Below are 16,636 nucleotides of genomic sequence, written 5' to 3' on the forward strand. Positions count from 1 at the left end.
GAATGGCAGAAACCAACATAACACTGTAAAGCAATTACCTTCCAATTAAAAATAATTTTAAAATGAAGGTTGGAATGTTTCTCTGCATTGTCCGATATGGCAGTAACCATCTACATACAGATATTTAAATAAACTAAAATTCAGTTCTACAGTCATACAGATAGATCTTTTATGTTACCACATAAAGTTCTATAGGACAATGCTGATCTAGTCATAAAGACTTGGGTAACAGGTAAAAAACCAGCATAGAGGAAGCAGCAGAAGAAAAGGAAAAGACTGTAGGTAAAGAAGGAAGTTGGGAGGCCCTTGTAATCCATGTAGGTGACAGTAAAGCTCTGAACTGCAGAAAGAATAGGAGCAGGACATTCAGCTGTGTAACTAAAATACCAGATGATGGTGTCTTTGGGGGAAAAAAAATGGAAAAGTTCATTTCCAGTAGCCTAATAATTAAGCTCACAAAAGAACCTTCATCATACATTATTTTATGTTATGGTGACACATTATTGTGAAGCTTTAACTTCCAAAAGTTGTCTTCCTCTAAAAATAGGGTGAGAAGCTTCCTACCTAAAATTAATGAAATAGACACCTGCACCAGACAACTTTTATATACATATACACCTGTGTGTACCTTCACACACACACACACACACACATTGTGTACTTCATAGCAAAATTTGAAACAAATTGAGATTATTTCTAGCTGCAATGATTATAAGAGAGAATTTGTTTTTGGCTCTCTGCAATAAAAGACATAATACCCCATAATGTAATTAGCTAAGTGGAAATGGGTCATTATATACTGAAAGAAGAAGTAAATACACATTCAGTAGGAATTGTACTTCAAGAGAATCTCAGAAGAATACTCCAAATCCATAAGAAGCACAAGCACCTGAAGGAATGAACAGTGCCCTCGTAAGATTTTTTGCATGAAGAGACAACTTGATAAAACCCTGACCAATGCCAGCTATTACACCACTGTTTCAATCATCTAAGTGGAATAATGGTCACATGAACTTGAGTGTCACCATCACCTGGCGATTCTAATCTGGATTCTAATTCAGACAATTTCAGAACCCAACAAGTCTGCATTGCATTGAACCCTGAATTCTGATAATTCAGATGTTAATTGAAAGAGATGGCAGAGCGGCTTGTTTGAAATTGTTTTAAAGGTTTCAACCTAATGGAGGGATGAGAAGATCATAATCAGAGGGCGTCCTGTTGAGTGAAGAACCATGCTTTGGATTGTCCCGAGTTGGAGGCCTGGCAGGTGGCAATGGCACTGGATCAGAGGCTGAATCAAAAACATCTCCTAGAGGATAACACAAAATCTTAATGTATCTTCAGTACAACAATGGCATCGAATTTTGCCTTTAAATTCTGACCGTTAAGATGTAGAATACAAAGAGAATGTTTTATACATACCCTTTAAATATACGCCTAACTCAGGGATGTTTGATTTCTTCATCTCTGAGGATGTCCCATGTGTCCCATTCAATATACAGTGACCGTTATCACAAGATCTAGAGCAGAAATCAAAGGACAAAAATCGTAAGGGTCATTGCTTTCCATTTAGAAGTCATTTGGGGTGGAGATGATGGGAACCAGCAACCTTGCTCATATGATAAAGTTGGAAAATAAATATAATTAATTTACTTTTCTGGAAAAAGTGCAGGTATGTTATCTACATACTATTACTAAATACTTTTACAAAGCAGAAGTAAATATTCCATAGAAGACAATCTTTTCTTTCTTTTTTTTTTTTAAAGTGAAACCAACAATTAGAAGGGGCACAAAACTGTTCATACCCTAAACACACTTGTGGAACTAACATATCATTTTGAAAGATTTCCATATTACCTTATCAAGTTTTTGAAGAAAAAAAATGTAATATGCAGGCAAAAATATGTAAAAGTCCCAGTGACTTTATTATTGATTAGTGATACTTAACAGTGTATTTATGTTTCTGTAATTTAAGCTTTCCTTATAGAAAACTGGAACCTAACAAGGAAGGAAAGAAACTGAAAGTCGTTCAGTTGTGTCCGACTTTTTGTGACCCCCATGGACTATACAGTCCATGAAATTCTCCAGGCCAGAATGCTCGAGTGGGTAGCCTTTCCTTTCTCCAGGGAATCTTCCCAATCCAGGGATCGAACCAAGGTCTCCCGCATTGCGGGCAGATTCTTTACCAGCTGAGCCACCAGGGAAGCTCAAGAATACTAGAATGGGTAGCCTATCCCTTCTCCAGTGGATCTTCCCGACCCAGGAATCAAACTGGGGTCTCCTGCCTTGCAGGCGGATTCTTTACCAACTAAGCTATCAGGGAATTATCAAGGAAGGAGAATTATTAAATATTCAGAAAGTCCATGAAAATTCAGATAGGCATTTTCAAAGAACTAGAGCCTGGGGCATAATTTCACCATTGCCATGAACAAAACTCTGGTATTTCTCTCAAGTAAGTAGAAAAATGACTTTAGCAAAGGCCTTGGGTACACAACAAATATTTTAATCTGGGTGTCTCTAAAAGGACAATACTTACTAAACAGGTATTTTTGTTGTTGGCTTTAATGTTTCAGAATCAAACTGAACACAATAGATAAGTCCAAGGCATAGGAACAGAAGCACTGAGACTTATTTTGTCTTCAGAATATAACTGTGCAGCAGACTATCTGCTCACTCTGCTCACAAAGAGCTATAGAAAGCAGAGTTTATATTTTACTTTTCTTCAATTTACTCTGAATTCGTGGGGCAACGTAAAAGTACATATATAATGGAGAAGATATTGGACATTTGAATAGTTATTGCAAAGTGCTTCATCTGAAATTCACTTCCTTTCTCTCTGGTGGCCACATCTCTTTAAGGGGACAGAGATGGTTCATTTAAAAATAGTTATCATGTATTTTCATAAAATGATGGATTTTTACTGAAACTGAATTATTCATCTACAGTTTAACATTTTCTATATACTGACAATTTACTTCTCCTGATATTCCAAAGAGAGGAAAAATGCAGAAAGAACTTGTCTAAGTTTAGAGTGCTTTGTAGAGGACCTAAGAAGATACTTCATCCATCAGCTCTCAAGAACAATCAAATAAAAAATTCACTCCAATTAAATTTAGGGATTATCAACATTTATTACTTCTCTATAAATGTAGAAAGATGGTAATGGTGGCCATAAATCAAATTTATTTTCAGGATTTCAGAGGCCTGTCACCAAAAGTCTCATCCAATATAATGTGACAATTAAAATTTAAAGTCAATTACACCCCCTACTTACCCAGTGATGGGAAAAAGTGAGATCCCAAGGAGACCAAAACCAAAATCTCATCTTATTTCAGTTTTTAAAATTACTACAAATTTTTAAGAGCCAAGGGAACTGAAAATTTTAACAGTGGATATTTGATGTTAAGGAATAACTTTTTTCTCTAATAAGAGCAATGGACATTTTGCTCTTCTAACATAATAAATTATTATCTTTCAGTTATTTCTGTCTTCTCAATGATACTGTTTTACCAATAAATGCCCTAAAGGCCAGCAATCTGCAAAAGAACACTTTGGTTTTCACTGTGAAATGTGAAAGTGTTAGTCGCTCAGTCATGTCCTACTCTTTGTGATCCCAAGGACTGTTGATCGCCAGGCTCCTCTGTCCATGGGATTCTCCAGGCAAGAATACTGGCATGGGTAGCCATCCCCTTTCTCCAGGCGATCTTCCCAACCCAGAATCTGAGCTCAGACGGTAAAGAATCTGCCTGTAATGTGGAAGACCTGAATTTGCTCCCTGAGTTGGGAAGAATCCCTGGAGGAGGGAACAACAGCCCACTCCAGTATTCTTTCCTGGAGAATCCCATGGACAGGGGAGCCTGGTGGGCAACAGTCCACGGAGTCACAAAAGACATGACTGAGTGAATAACACTTTGAAATATGAAGCGCTGGATGGCTAAGTGTTAATAACCCTGGTTAATAATTGTGTAGAGTGCTGAATTGTGATAATTCTAACCATGAAATTCATTAAGGCAGATCTCTGCTTTAAATGGAAATTCACTCCTCTTTTTTCCAAATATTATAGTACAATACTTGAAGAAAGGCACACTCCACTCATAAAACACTCTGTTGACTGACTTGACCTCAAAAAGAAGTGGCATACTAAATCAAGATGACATAGATGACTGAAGTGTTCAACAGCTCTCCTATTCCTCAGTCAATAAAGAGATACTGCAAGGCAAGAAGGCTGGGACATGAGCAGCAGCTGAGCCCTCTTCCGCATACACCAGGCAGAGCTCCAGCGATGTAATTATGCAAAGAAAACTGGAGCTCAGGAAAGAAGTCTGAAACTGAGATTTGACTTCTTGAGTACTAAATATATTTGGAGAAGGAAATGGCTACCCACTCCAGTATTCTTCCCTGGAATATCCCACGGATAGAGGAGCCTGGCAGGCTATAGTCCATGGGGTCACAAATAGTCAGACATGACTGAGCATTCACTGAATGTTAATAAGTCAGATGTAAAAAAAAAAAAGGCAAAGTATTACTAGAATATGATTTACTAATTCAATTATATAAATGCAGAATCATAAAGACAATCTAATATTTCGATACACATCACCCATTTTTAATAACAAAGACTGAGGCTGTCTCCATAGGAGGAAGAATAAACAGCTGACAAGAAGAAAAGAAAGCCAAACACGATTCCTCACATGCTTGTTTAATCCAAGGGAAAGTAAAATAGTACCTGGTAAAAACAGTTAAGTGAAATAATTTGTTTCTATTCTTTGAGATCTGAAGTAGGTAGCACATCAAAAAGGAAAATAAATATGTTAGACTAGTCCTTATATCATGAAGAAAAATTCTAAGGAAGGTTGGTATAATAACTTAGTTTCTAAGTAATAGCTTTTCTTCATGAGATATGTGCTTAGAAGTGATAAAAAGCATTGAAAAGAGCTTACTTTTGAAAATCCATGAATTAATCACCACTATATGTAACCTACAGCAAAGTTTTACTAGAGTATAATTTGTTTTTTGTGGAGGGGGGGCAACAAATTATTCCATCAGACTTATTAATCAACTAATTTAGTAAGAGGGCTTCCTAGTTAAATGGAAATCTGCATCTTTTTGTTTTCTCTGAAAGTCATGGAGAAAAACAGTACTATAGGTGGAAGAGGTTTTGAGCAAGAAATAAAAGGTTTTTCAGTAGACAGATGTGATTCAGTTTAAAAATAAATACCATAGATGATAATGCTTATTCAGATGTGAGGTGACCAAAAAACGGACCATATTCTTACCTAGGAGGAGGTTTTACATTATGACAATGAGATGGTTGTGAACTCAAGGAAACAGGATGGGATGAAGGAATCTTGTATTCATCGTCATCTTCCTCTACCGGATCTCTTGTTTTCTCTGAAAGGGAATTCGCTAATGGACCAGTACACCTACCAGAGTGGGAAAAAAAATCCAGGCTAGTTTTAGCATAATAATTTAGGACAGGCAACTCTGATGTGACCTATTTAAATCAAAGAATCTATGTTGTCACTTGGGTTCATTTTTTAATTACAGGGTAACATCCTAAGGGCTATTCTTATACTAAATACAGATGAAAAGGATTTTTAACCTTTTGTTAAGACCCTATTAATGAAATAAAAGCATTTTCATACTTCTAACTTCAAAATGGCACAATAAGAGAAACCAGTAACCTATCAAATAAAATGAAAAAGTCCGGGAGTTGTAAGTGAAGGCATAAAATTATTTACATCAAAGTTAGCAAAATATTAACATTTTGTTCCAACTTAAATTTGTAAATTAAGATGATGATATATATGCATGGATGGTTGTTTTATACATTAAGTATTTATAGGTCAACTTTCAGTCTCCTGTATTACGTACAGTCAAAAAAATCCAATTTCACTAATGAAACAGTTCTTTCTCCTGCGGTTACAATTCAGATTGTTAATTTTTGCCCCAACAACAACTAAGATCTAAAAATGACTGGGACAGTTAGAAGTAGATAATAAAAGAACTTAAGTCTTTAAGTGGAGTCCATTGTTTTCATGGTGCAAATTTCCTGGCTATATAAAAAAGAATGAAAATATGTAAAGCAATTCCTAAAAAAGAAATTTTTTCAAGCATTTTACTCATTCATATGAGTAAATAAAGTCAATTAACAAGCCCAGAAAAAAGTACTTTTTTTTTTAACAGTTATTGTTAATGGAGTTTACTCTAAACCCTTGCTGACACCACTGAAAAACACCAAAGTAGAAACATAGAAACATACTGTAACCAACTTTAGGACAACCAACCAACTTGCAAGACACTGGAGGTACATATGGATCCAAAACATTTTGTGAATCATGAACCTCAAGATAATTACTCTCTTTTTCTTTTTTTTTTAATCTTTGTGACTGCAATTTTGCAACACCTTCTGTAGAGGGAGCAAGAGGCCTTTGGTATATGAGCCATTAAGACAAATAGTTTTTTCATTTTTATTTCTCCTTACTAGTTTGAATGAAAACAACTGTAAGACTTTTTCTCCCTGCCAATTACAAGAAGACATTCTGAAAAACCTAAAGGTTCTCAAATTTCAGCCATATATCAGAGTCTCCAGGAGGTTCAGAGATGAATTTTCAAGTCTATTTTTGCCCATCTTCGAAGACTTTTTCAATACTCATTTTTGAATTCTTGTTTGTTTGAGCGACCGTGGAGTTCAAAGTGACAGCTCAGGGTGGAGTCAAAGCACAGCAATGCGGTGACAGGACTCCACTGTCGCCAGCCAGAGCACAGGCTAATATACCTGTAACCTACGGGTCACACCTACCACGGTGTAACCTAGACAGATGTACATCCCGAATGAGGGCCACTGAGCACATGGACTGTGAAGTGGTGGTCTGATGGGAATCAGAGCAGGGATTTCAAACATTAAGGTTTCACAAATTCTTATAAACATGGATATAAATTTAGCTGACACAATGGCCAGAAAGGGTTCTGTTAGCAGAAGAAATAAAAAAACAAACATACTTTGTGTGTCCTAACATACTTTCATGAACAATGAATTTTTTCCCTAGGAAACTGAGGCATATATTGTATAAAAGAAAAAGATTTGTTGACCAAATATTCAAAACTCATTATTGTCAAGAATGTTCTATCTGCTTGTTCCAGCTTAATTCTAAAGATTTAAGAGTTTTCAAAGAAGCAGTGTACTATCACATAAAAAAGGACAATTTTTGAAATCAAATCTGGATGTTTGATTTTCTCTTCAATGATAATTTAATCAAGGTAGTTCCCCCCCTCCCACTGTTTAGCTGCAAATCAATAGATGGAGTATCCTGAAGAAAATGAAAAAGCAAAGGGCATCTAATATTTTACTGCTAAAACTTACTGTGGAATGAAGTGTTTCCGATACTCAAGTTGGGTCTGACTCTTTGTGATCCCATGGACTATATAGTCCATGGAATTCTCTAGGCCAGAATACTGGGGTTGGTAACCTTTCCCTTCTCCAGGGGATCTTCCCAACCCAGGGATCGAACCCAGGTCTCCCACATTGCAGGCAGATTCTTTACCAACTGAGCTATCCTACTGCTGCTGCTGCTGAGTCGCTTCAATCGTGTCCAACTCTGTGCGACCCCATAGATGATAGACCACCAGGCTTCGCCATCCCTGGGATTCTCCAGGCAAGAACACTGGAGTGGGCTGCCATTTCCTTCTCCAATGTATGAAAGTGAAAAGTGAAAGTGAAGTTGCTCAGTAGTGTCCGACTCTTCACAACCCCATGGACTGCAGCCTACCAGGCTCCTCCATTCATGGGATTTTCCAGGCAAGAGTACTGGAGTGGGGTGCCATCGCCTTAATTAGCTTAAATGTACTTTAAGGAAAGTCTTTGGCATTTGCTTCGTATCTAAATCTAAAAAAAGGCCTAGATATCCTGATATCCCACTTATCACCATCTTAATAAAGTTCTAAATATACTTTATTTCTCTTCTTTATTGTATTTTTAATGCAGACTTTTTATATCAGTGTAATATTCTAGTTAAAAATTAGCCAATATATAAGAATACTATTCCAGTGCATTTTATTCAGTATTACGTAAATTTTTATACAAAATTGATCTTAGTTCTGAAGGGAAAAATAAAAGCAATTGCTATCACTTAAAAAAAGGAATGTAAACTGTGAACTTGGGGTGATTATGTGTAAATGCAGGTTCACCATTTTTAATGAAGTTATCACTATACTTTGGCCCCCTCATGCAAAGAGTTGACTCATTGGAAAAGACCCTGATGCTGGGAGGGATTGGGGACAGGAGGAGAAGGGGACAACAGAGGATGAGATGGCTGGATGGCATCACCAGCTCGATGCACATGAGTTTGGGTGAACTCCGGGAGTTGGCGATGGACAGGGAGGCCTGGCGTGCTGCGATTCATGGGGTCGCAGTGTCGGACATGACTGAGCGACTGAACTAACTGGCCACTATGACGAAGGTCATTGAAAATGAAGATGGGGAGGCATGTGTAGGGGCTTCCCTGGTGGCTCAGACAGTTAAAGAATCTCACTGCAGTGCAGGAGACCCACGTTCTACCCCTGGGTCGGGAAGGTCCCTTGGAGAAGGGAATGGCTACCCACTCCAGTATTCTTGCCTGGAGAATCCCACTGACAGATAAGCCTGGCAGGCTACAGTCCATAAGATCGCAAAGAGTCGGACACAACTGTGTGACTAACACTTTCAGGCATGTGTGGGGGCTATACAGAAAATATCTGTACCTTCTCCTGAATATTGCTGTGAATCAAAATGGCTCTAAAAAATAAAGTGTTAATAAAAGAATCCAAAAAAGAACAGATGTATGTATATATAACTGAATTAAGTCTGTTCACCTGAAAATAACACATCACTACAAATCAATTATACTCCAATAAAATTAAAATATTAATAAAATAAGAAAGGTATGAACAGATAATTTTCACATAAAATTTGTCTGTAAATTTGTCTATAAAGTTTTATTGTATATAAAATACCACAAAATAAATCTCAATTTATGAAAATTATTACACTATTTGTAATTATTTTTGGAATTTTGTGTGTTTTTTTTTGCCTTCAAAAACTCATTCAAAATATAGGTTCAGCTTTACTTGCAATCAGGTAAGTGGTAAAATTAAGTTTAAGAACTTTTGTTAACTATCATGTATGTTTACTTCTGGTAGAGAAAGTAATTTATGTGACATGGGGAAAGATTCACTCATTGATTTAGCTTATGGGAAATTTTTAGGATACCGAAGGAATAAAATAGAGCAATTTTATTTGGCTGGTTCCAAGTTAAAGCTGCCAGGTAAACCATCCTTCCATTTACAGTCAGTACTTCATTCCCTTTATATTATCATCATACATTCACAGAGTGCTCTGCACTGTGGCTGTCATTTCTGAGTTAATACACTGGTAATGCACAAAGACACATAGTACTGAAGATACACAGCCATCCTTCCCACAGCCTACACCTCTCGTTAAATTCAGCGTGTGCTATTTAAACCTTTAGTGAGAAATACATCCACTTTCTGCATGTGCACACTTGAAACAGAACAATAATATATTTTCTAATGCTTTTCTTAGTGATTTTTGCATTTTGAACTGAAGGCTCACAGATATACTCCTCTACAGCCTTCAACATTCCTGATTTCACAGGTATATAATCAGAGGGGTGACCGTCTGCATAGCCCTTTGGCTTTACCTATATAACTTATACCTCAAACATCACCCTTACTAAGTACTTTTTCCCCTTTATTTGAGCAGTTCCTGATACCTTGATTAGTTCAACAGTTTTTCCAGAACCAAAGCAAAGTAGGAACATCCATCTTTACAGTTTATAGATGAACCTCCTGTGACGTTGCCCCACAAAACAGTAACTTTCTTTGAATTTTAATATTTTCTATTATGTGTATTTAGTAAATGTTCATTCACTGACACTGTGTTTTCTATATAGTAATCTATGTCTTCCTTATTTTTCTGTCTTAATTGCAAAATGCTTAAGGCTAGACCCTGAGTCAACCAAGATCTGGCGGGTTGTGTCCCACAGAGCACTCACGGCTTTCAGACAAAAAGGAGAGGCTGTTAGAGAGATACATGGCCAAACTGTTATAGGAAAGAAAGCTATTTTTAGCATCCTTTTATAATGTAGAAAATGTTTGAAATATATTATTTTGTTTATTTTCTACATGTAACAAGCTTTAAATAATCTCTGAAGGTAAGGTTTAAAAAAATATCTTTTATTAAAGTTGAATATTCAGAGCCTAGGATATACGTTAGTCCAGAGGTCTTATACTAATTATCCTGGTCCTAACAGAGAAAACACCCAACTCAGAGAAATCACAGCCCAGCAAAGTGGTAACACATAATCCAGCTGTATTTGATATGAGGATTACATGTGTGCCACCTATAAGCCATTTCCCCAGCATCTCAGAGTGTGCTCTATAAACATACATACTATTTTGAGGATTCTTTTCATGACATCAAGAAGAATCAGGGTGGTATATTATTAGGCCAAATGTAAGCCTTAAGTATAAACACTTTCACTAACTTTCTTTTAAGCTGGAGAAACAAATTTTAAATTAATTTTTAAGTTAACTTATCCAGGCTCAATATTCATTCCTAACACTTCAAGGGGACTGTTTTAGAAATCAAGAACAATAAATGTTCAGAAAACTTTCTTTTTGAGAATCTAATCTTCCAATAACATGTTGAACATTAAAAACTTCACAATGACATTAAAAGTATCACTACTTATAATTGCCAATAACTAGAGATGGCTGGATGGCATCACTGACTCGATCGATGCATATGAGTTTGGGTAAACTCCGGGAGTTGGTGATGGACAGGGAGGCCTGGTGTGCTGCGATTCATGGGGTCGCAGAGTCGGACACGACTGAGCGACCGAACTGAACTGAGACAACTCAAATGTCCCTCAGTAGAGGGATAAACCACACTGTGTTTTACAATGGAATACCTACTCTGGACAATAAAAAAGAAACAAACTATTGATACGCTTGACAGCTTGGGTGAATGTCAGATTCCCTGTGCTAAGTAGAAAGAAGCCAAACTTAAAAGAGACTATAACTAACTAACTGTATGATTCTATTTATATGATCTTCTGGAAGAAGCAAAACTAGATGAACACAAATCAGATTGATAATTTCCGAGGGGTGGGTAATGGAAGAAATTGACACAGGGCCTGGGGGATTTTTTTGGAGTGAGGAACTGTTCTGAACTGTGGTGGTGAATACATGACTCAGAATTTGCCAAAACTCACAAGACTGTACACTAATAAAGCAGAGTGAATTTTACTGTAGAAAATTATGCTTTAACAACTGGAAAATTTTCATTTAAAGTTCATAAATTCACTTTAACTCATTTAAGATATTGCAGATAGGCATCTTTCACAAATATGCTTAATATCCCTAGTGGCTTTCAAATTACTTATCTAATTCTATTTGCACCTACAGAGAAATGTTGACAGAAACAAGAAATGTTCGAATGTTTGAATACGTCAAGATGCCTGTGCTTAATGTGAAAATAAAAATCTCATTCTAACCACATGCCTTTTCTATGAACGATCAATATATTCATGGGTAAATGGAGAATATACGATAAACTATGCCTCTGTGGGACAAAAAAAAAGACAGTATGAGGAATATAGTTTAGATTGTATATTTAAATAGAATGTAGTGGCTCACATTTCTGTCTAAGGCTTCTAATTATTTGTGAGCATAAATCAGTTGTATAGCAAATTACAAGTAAATTTGTCAGATTACTGGGATTAATGTTAATACCAGTTTTCATCTTAGCTTTCACTCAGAGGAAATGAAAGATTAGTGAAATTAGTGGCATTCCCACACCCAGATTATAGCCATCCTCCAAATGTCATTTTCCTCTCAAAGGATGAGAGAGAGAGATTATAATACTGTATGAATTTAGATATTATAAAACTAAAATAAAAAGGAGAAAGATAATACCCATAGTGTTTTTTACCTTTTCCATATATTCTCTTTCTGTTGAGACACTTGCAGCCCTCAATTCTTTTCATCACTGTGTCAACAAGTAGGTTTTAGGGATCCATCACAAAACATTAGAAAACATGTTAGGATGGTCAAGTTGCTTTGCAGGAGATTTGAACAAAATTTATAAATCAACAAGAATATGCAGAAAAAATAAAGTCTGAGTTTCAAATACTGAGTTGTATCAGTGAGTCAAAACCAAATGCACACGCATTTCTACACAATACATCAATGAGAGAATGCCACAGCAATCATAGTGAACAAACCGAAAAGAAGGACCCAGTGATACCATTCCTTACACATCAGGTCAATTGTAACTTACAAAGAACTGCCATCTTCAATAATAGTGCAACTTTCTATCTACCCAAGGTAAAGCAAACAAAAAAGAAACAATCTAATGCATCGTCTTGACAAATATTGAAAATATTTTTACTTGAATAAAAGCAGGTTCAAAAATTAACAAGAGAGCATCACTGTTCATTCACTAGGGTAAAGAAAAGAGTAGCTGTTAATTACAACTTGATCTTCCATCTAAAGTTTTCTACCATCTTTTCTTATCTGTAAATCAATGAAATTAATTTCTTATCATTAAATATAAACAGGATTAAGGTAAAAGTGACATGCATACTGTCTACACAGATCCTCAAGTGAACAATAACAGAACATGTTTTCCTGCTTTTTTGCCGTTAACTATAAACAATGAAGCCTGGTACGCACCCTATAGAAGATGAAACATTTCCATCAAGCTTCTTTCCCTTAAGTCTTTAAAAATTACAATGTGATGTTTGCTTTAATAGCTGCTGTGGCATAGTAATTTCTTCTCTTTTTCACTCCCCAGTCAAAACCAAGCAAAACAAAACAAAAATATCCCTTCTCCCATGAATTTGCTTATATATAATATAAAGTTTAAAGCTTTGATAGTATGTCCAACTGTCCCCTCAGGATCACTATTTGGACATGTGTGTGTAATTGGCACCTGAAACTCAACAAATCCTTAAGTCTTAAATTTACCACCTTTGCGCCCTAAGCCACACCTGCTCCTTCTCCAATCTCCCTCCATCTGATAAATGGCACCAACCCATTCACTCAGTTTCTTTAACAAAAAAACCTATACAAGAATCATCCCTGATTTATCGTGCCTCACAGACATCCAGTTTATTAACAGGTACTGTTGGATCAAAATACAACCCAAGGTGGGCCATGTAACTCCATCAGCATCATTCTGGTCAAAGCCCTGGCCATCTCTTACTGGTTCACCGCATCAGACGACTACACTCTCACTGGTCTCTCTGCTCCCATATCTGCTGTCCTAAAGACGGTTCACATAGCACCGAGTAAAACTCTTTAAACACACAAACCAGCATCAAGTCTCAACATTGATCAAAACCCTTAATGGCTACCGATGCGTCTAAGTTGCTTCAGTCACGTCCGATCCTAAAACGTATCAAACTAGAGTTCTCTCACGGCCTTAAAGGCAATATACGATTTAGCTCCTGCCTACTGTACTCAACTTCAGCTCTCCTGTCCCTCTTGCTCTTCTCCAGATATGCCAAAGGGATATACCTGCTTCACTGTTCTGTACTTGAGTTCTAACCCTTTATGCTCTTCACCCTGACAGCCTCAATGCTTGCTGCCTTCTTTCAGGTTTCTGTTCAGTATTACCTTTCCTGATGACCTCAACCAAAATATAAACCTTCCTTATCACTATTTATCTCTTTCCCTGGTTTATTTTTCCTTCCAGCACTTACCACAACCTGACAATATACTATGGTTGTTTGTTTACTTGCTGTTCTCCCTAACTAGAACACAAATTCCAATGAGGATGGGACTTTATCTTATTGACTCTGAATCTCCAGTCAGTACATGCAACTGAAGGAAAACAGAATAGTAAGGCAAAACTTGTATTCTCTATTCATTGAGCTTTTTGAACTGTGGTGTTGGATAAGATTCTTGAGGGTCTCTTGGACTGCAAGGAGATCCAACCAGTCCATCCTAAAGGAGATCAGTCCTGGGTGTTCACTGGAAGGACTGATGTTGAAGCTGAAACTCCAATACTTTTGGTCACTTGGTGCGAAGAGCTGACTCATTTGAAAAGACCCTGATGCTGGGAAAGATTGAGGGCAGGAGGAGAAGGGGGACGGCAGAGGATGAGATGGCTAGATGGCATCACCAATTCGATGGACATGAGCTTGAATGAACTCTGGGAGTTGGTGATGACAGGTAGGCCTGGCATGCTGTGGTCCATGGGGTCACAAAGAGTTGGACACGACTGAGTGACTGAACTGAACTGAAAACATTAGCACCTGATCTGTTTAGAAAAATCTATAACAATGTTCAACACTACCACCTCCCACAACAAAAAACCTTTTTTACAAAACTATGAAGTAATATTGATTCAATTTAATATTGTATATTTAAAAGCTTAGTACATCAAAAGTACAAAAGGTCTATTTATAAAAGACAAGAAACAGAATATTCTTTTTAAAAATGATATTCCTCAGCATTTCAGAACATTATCTTACCTGAAGTAATTATTCCATTAATACCCATAATAATACTTTTGCTTATTGGCCAACATCTTGTGTAAAGTTAAATAAATATTTTTAATTGTTTCAGTTCAGTTCAGTTCAGTCGCTCAGTCGTGTCCGACTCTTTGTGACCCCATGAATCGCAGCACGCCAGGCCTCCCTGTCCATCACCATCTCCCGGAGTTCACTCAGACTCATGTCCATCAAGTCCGTGATGCCATCCAGCCATCTCATCCTCTGTCATCCCCTTCTTCTCCTGCCCCCAATCCCTCCCAGCATCAGTCTTTTCCAATGAGTCAACTCTTCACATGAGGTGGCCAAAGTACTGGAGCTTCAGCTTTAGCATCATTCCTTTCAAAGAAATCCCAGGGCTGATCTCCTTCAGAATGGACTGGCTGGATCTCCTTGCAGTCCAAGGGACCCTCAAGAGTCTTCTCCAACACCACAGTTCAAAAGCATCAATTCTTCAGTGCTCAGCCTTCTTCACAGTCCAACTCTCAGGTTTCATTTAATTTTGAAAAATCAAATTATCTCAAGATAAAACCTGACACTACAATGAAAGGAATCTACATAAATTTTTCCTTCTTCCCCTAAATTACAATTACCCACATTCAGTTCAGTTCAATTCAGTCACTCAGTCGTGTCCGACTCTTTGCAACCCCATGAATAGCGGCACGCCAGGCCACCCTGTCCATCGCCAACTCCTGCAGTTCACCCAGTCTCATGTCCATCAAGTCAGTGATGCCATCCAGCCATCTCATCCTGTCGTCCCCTTCTCCTCCTGCCCCTAATCCCTCCCAGCATCAGAGTCTTTTCCAATGAATCAACTCTTTGCATGAGGTGGCCAAAGTATTGGAGTTTCGGCCTCAGCATCAGTCCTTCCAATGAACACCCAAGACTGATCTCCTTTAGGATGGACTGGTTGGATCTCCTTGCAGTCCAAGGGACTCGCAAGAGTCTTCTCCAGCACCACAGTTCAAAAGCATCAATTCTTTAGCGCTCAGCTTTCTTCACAGTCCAACTCTCACATCCATACATGACCACCGGAAAAACCATAGCTTTGACCAGACAGACCTTTGTTGGCAAAGTAATGTCTCTGCTTTTGAATATGCTATCTAGGTTGGTCATACTTTCCTTCCATATTACAAGCATTTATTTAAGAATTTATAGCTAAGTGTCAATCATCTTAAATAGAAACATTTAAGGAAAAAGTAAATAAATCTATACACACTAGTTGGGCTTCCCTTGTAGCTCAGCTGCTATAGAATCTGCCTGCAATGCAGGAGACTCTGGTTCAATTCCTGGCTTGGGAAGATTCCCTGGAGAAGGGATAGGCTACTCACTCCAGTATTTTGGGGCTTCCCTGGTGGCTCAGACAGTAGAGAATCCACCTGCAAGGGAGAAGACCTGGGTTCGATCCCTGGGTTGGGAAGATCCCCTGGAGGAGGACATGGCAACCCACTCCAGTATTCTTGCCTGGGACAGAGGTACCTGGAGGGCCACAGTCCACAGAGTTGCAAAGAGTTGGACACAACTGAGCGACTAAGCACACACACACACTAGTAGTTTCAGCTTACTTTTACGAGAATATATTTTAAAAATTAATTATATATTCTTCTAGGTCACCAGATAAATTACACCATAAAAGTCACAAAATCATACTGTTTTACAAGAAAGTAAACACTATCACAGAGTAACCTCTTCCATCAATATAATGGGAATCAGAGTAACATCAAATAATTTGACAATTACACTTCAGTAAATATTAATAACACAGTATAGATTTAAAAGTAGGTATTAGGTGTGACATTACTGAATTCACCATTGGGGCTTTCAACATGTGGGAGGACTGTCAAAAGTCTGTGTTGGGTAGGTTCTTTACCATCTGAGTCACCAGGGAAGCCCCTATGTTGGGTAGCAGTGTGTTATTTTGCGTTGGCCTAATTTTGAGCCATGCACTAAGACACTAACGTGGAAACAGGGACTTGAATATCCAATATCCTTATATCACTGAGTGACATTTTGCTAAGACCTCAGTTCTATAGTCCTCCAGGGCTGAGACTCTGTACTCTGTATAGTCCTCCAGGGCT

At 37.6% G+C, this 16,636-nt stretch overlaps 1 protein-coding gene across 17 annotated transcripts in view; it reads right to left on the bottom strand.

Annotated features, from left to right (window-relative positions):
* CBLB (Cbl proto-oncogene B) overlaps nt 1-16,636 on the bottom strand; it is a 221,967-nt gene that overhangs the window by 24,004 nt on the left and 181,327 nt on the right. For 7 of the 17 annotated variants that reach the window (XM_060404202.1, XM_060404186.1, XM_042230729.2 and 4 more), the window contains 3 exons: nt 5,277-5,423; nt 1,423-1,520; nt 1,178-1,309 (listed from right to left, as the gene is read on the bottom strand). In XM_060404202.1, the coding sequence (XP_060260185.1) occupies nt 1,178-1,309; nt 1,423-1,520; nt 5,277-5,423 (377 nt within the window). The remainder of the gene's footprint in view (nt 1-1,177; nt 1,310-1,422; nt 1,521-5,276; nt 5,424-16,636) is intronic. The other 10 variants (XM_060404194.1, XM_042230720.2, XM_042230743.2 and 7 more) reach the window with 3 other exon arrangements.

This window comes from Ovis aries, chromosome 1 (genome assembly GCF_016772045.2).
Source record: "Ovis aries strain OAR_USU_Benz2616 breed Rambouillet chromosome 1, ARS-UI_Ramb_v3.0, whole genome shotgun sequence".
NCBI classification, from domain to species: Eukaryota; Metazoa; Chordata; class Mammalia; order Artiodactyla; family Bovidae; genus Ovis; species Ovis aries.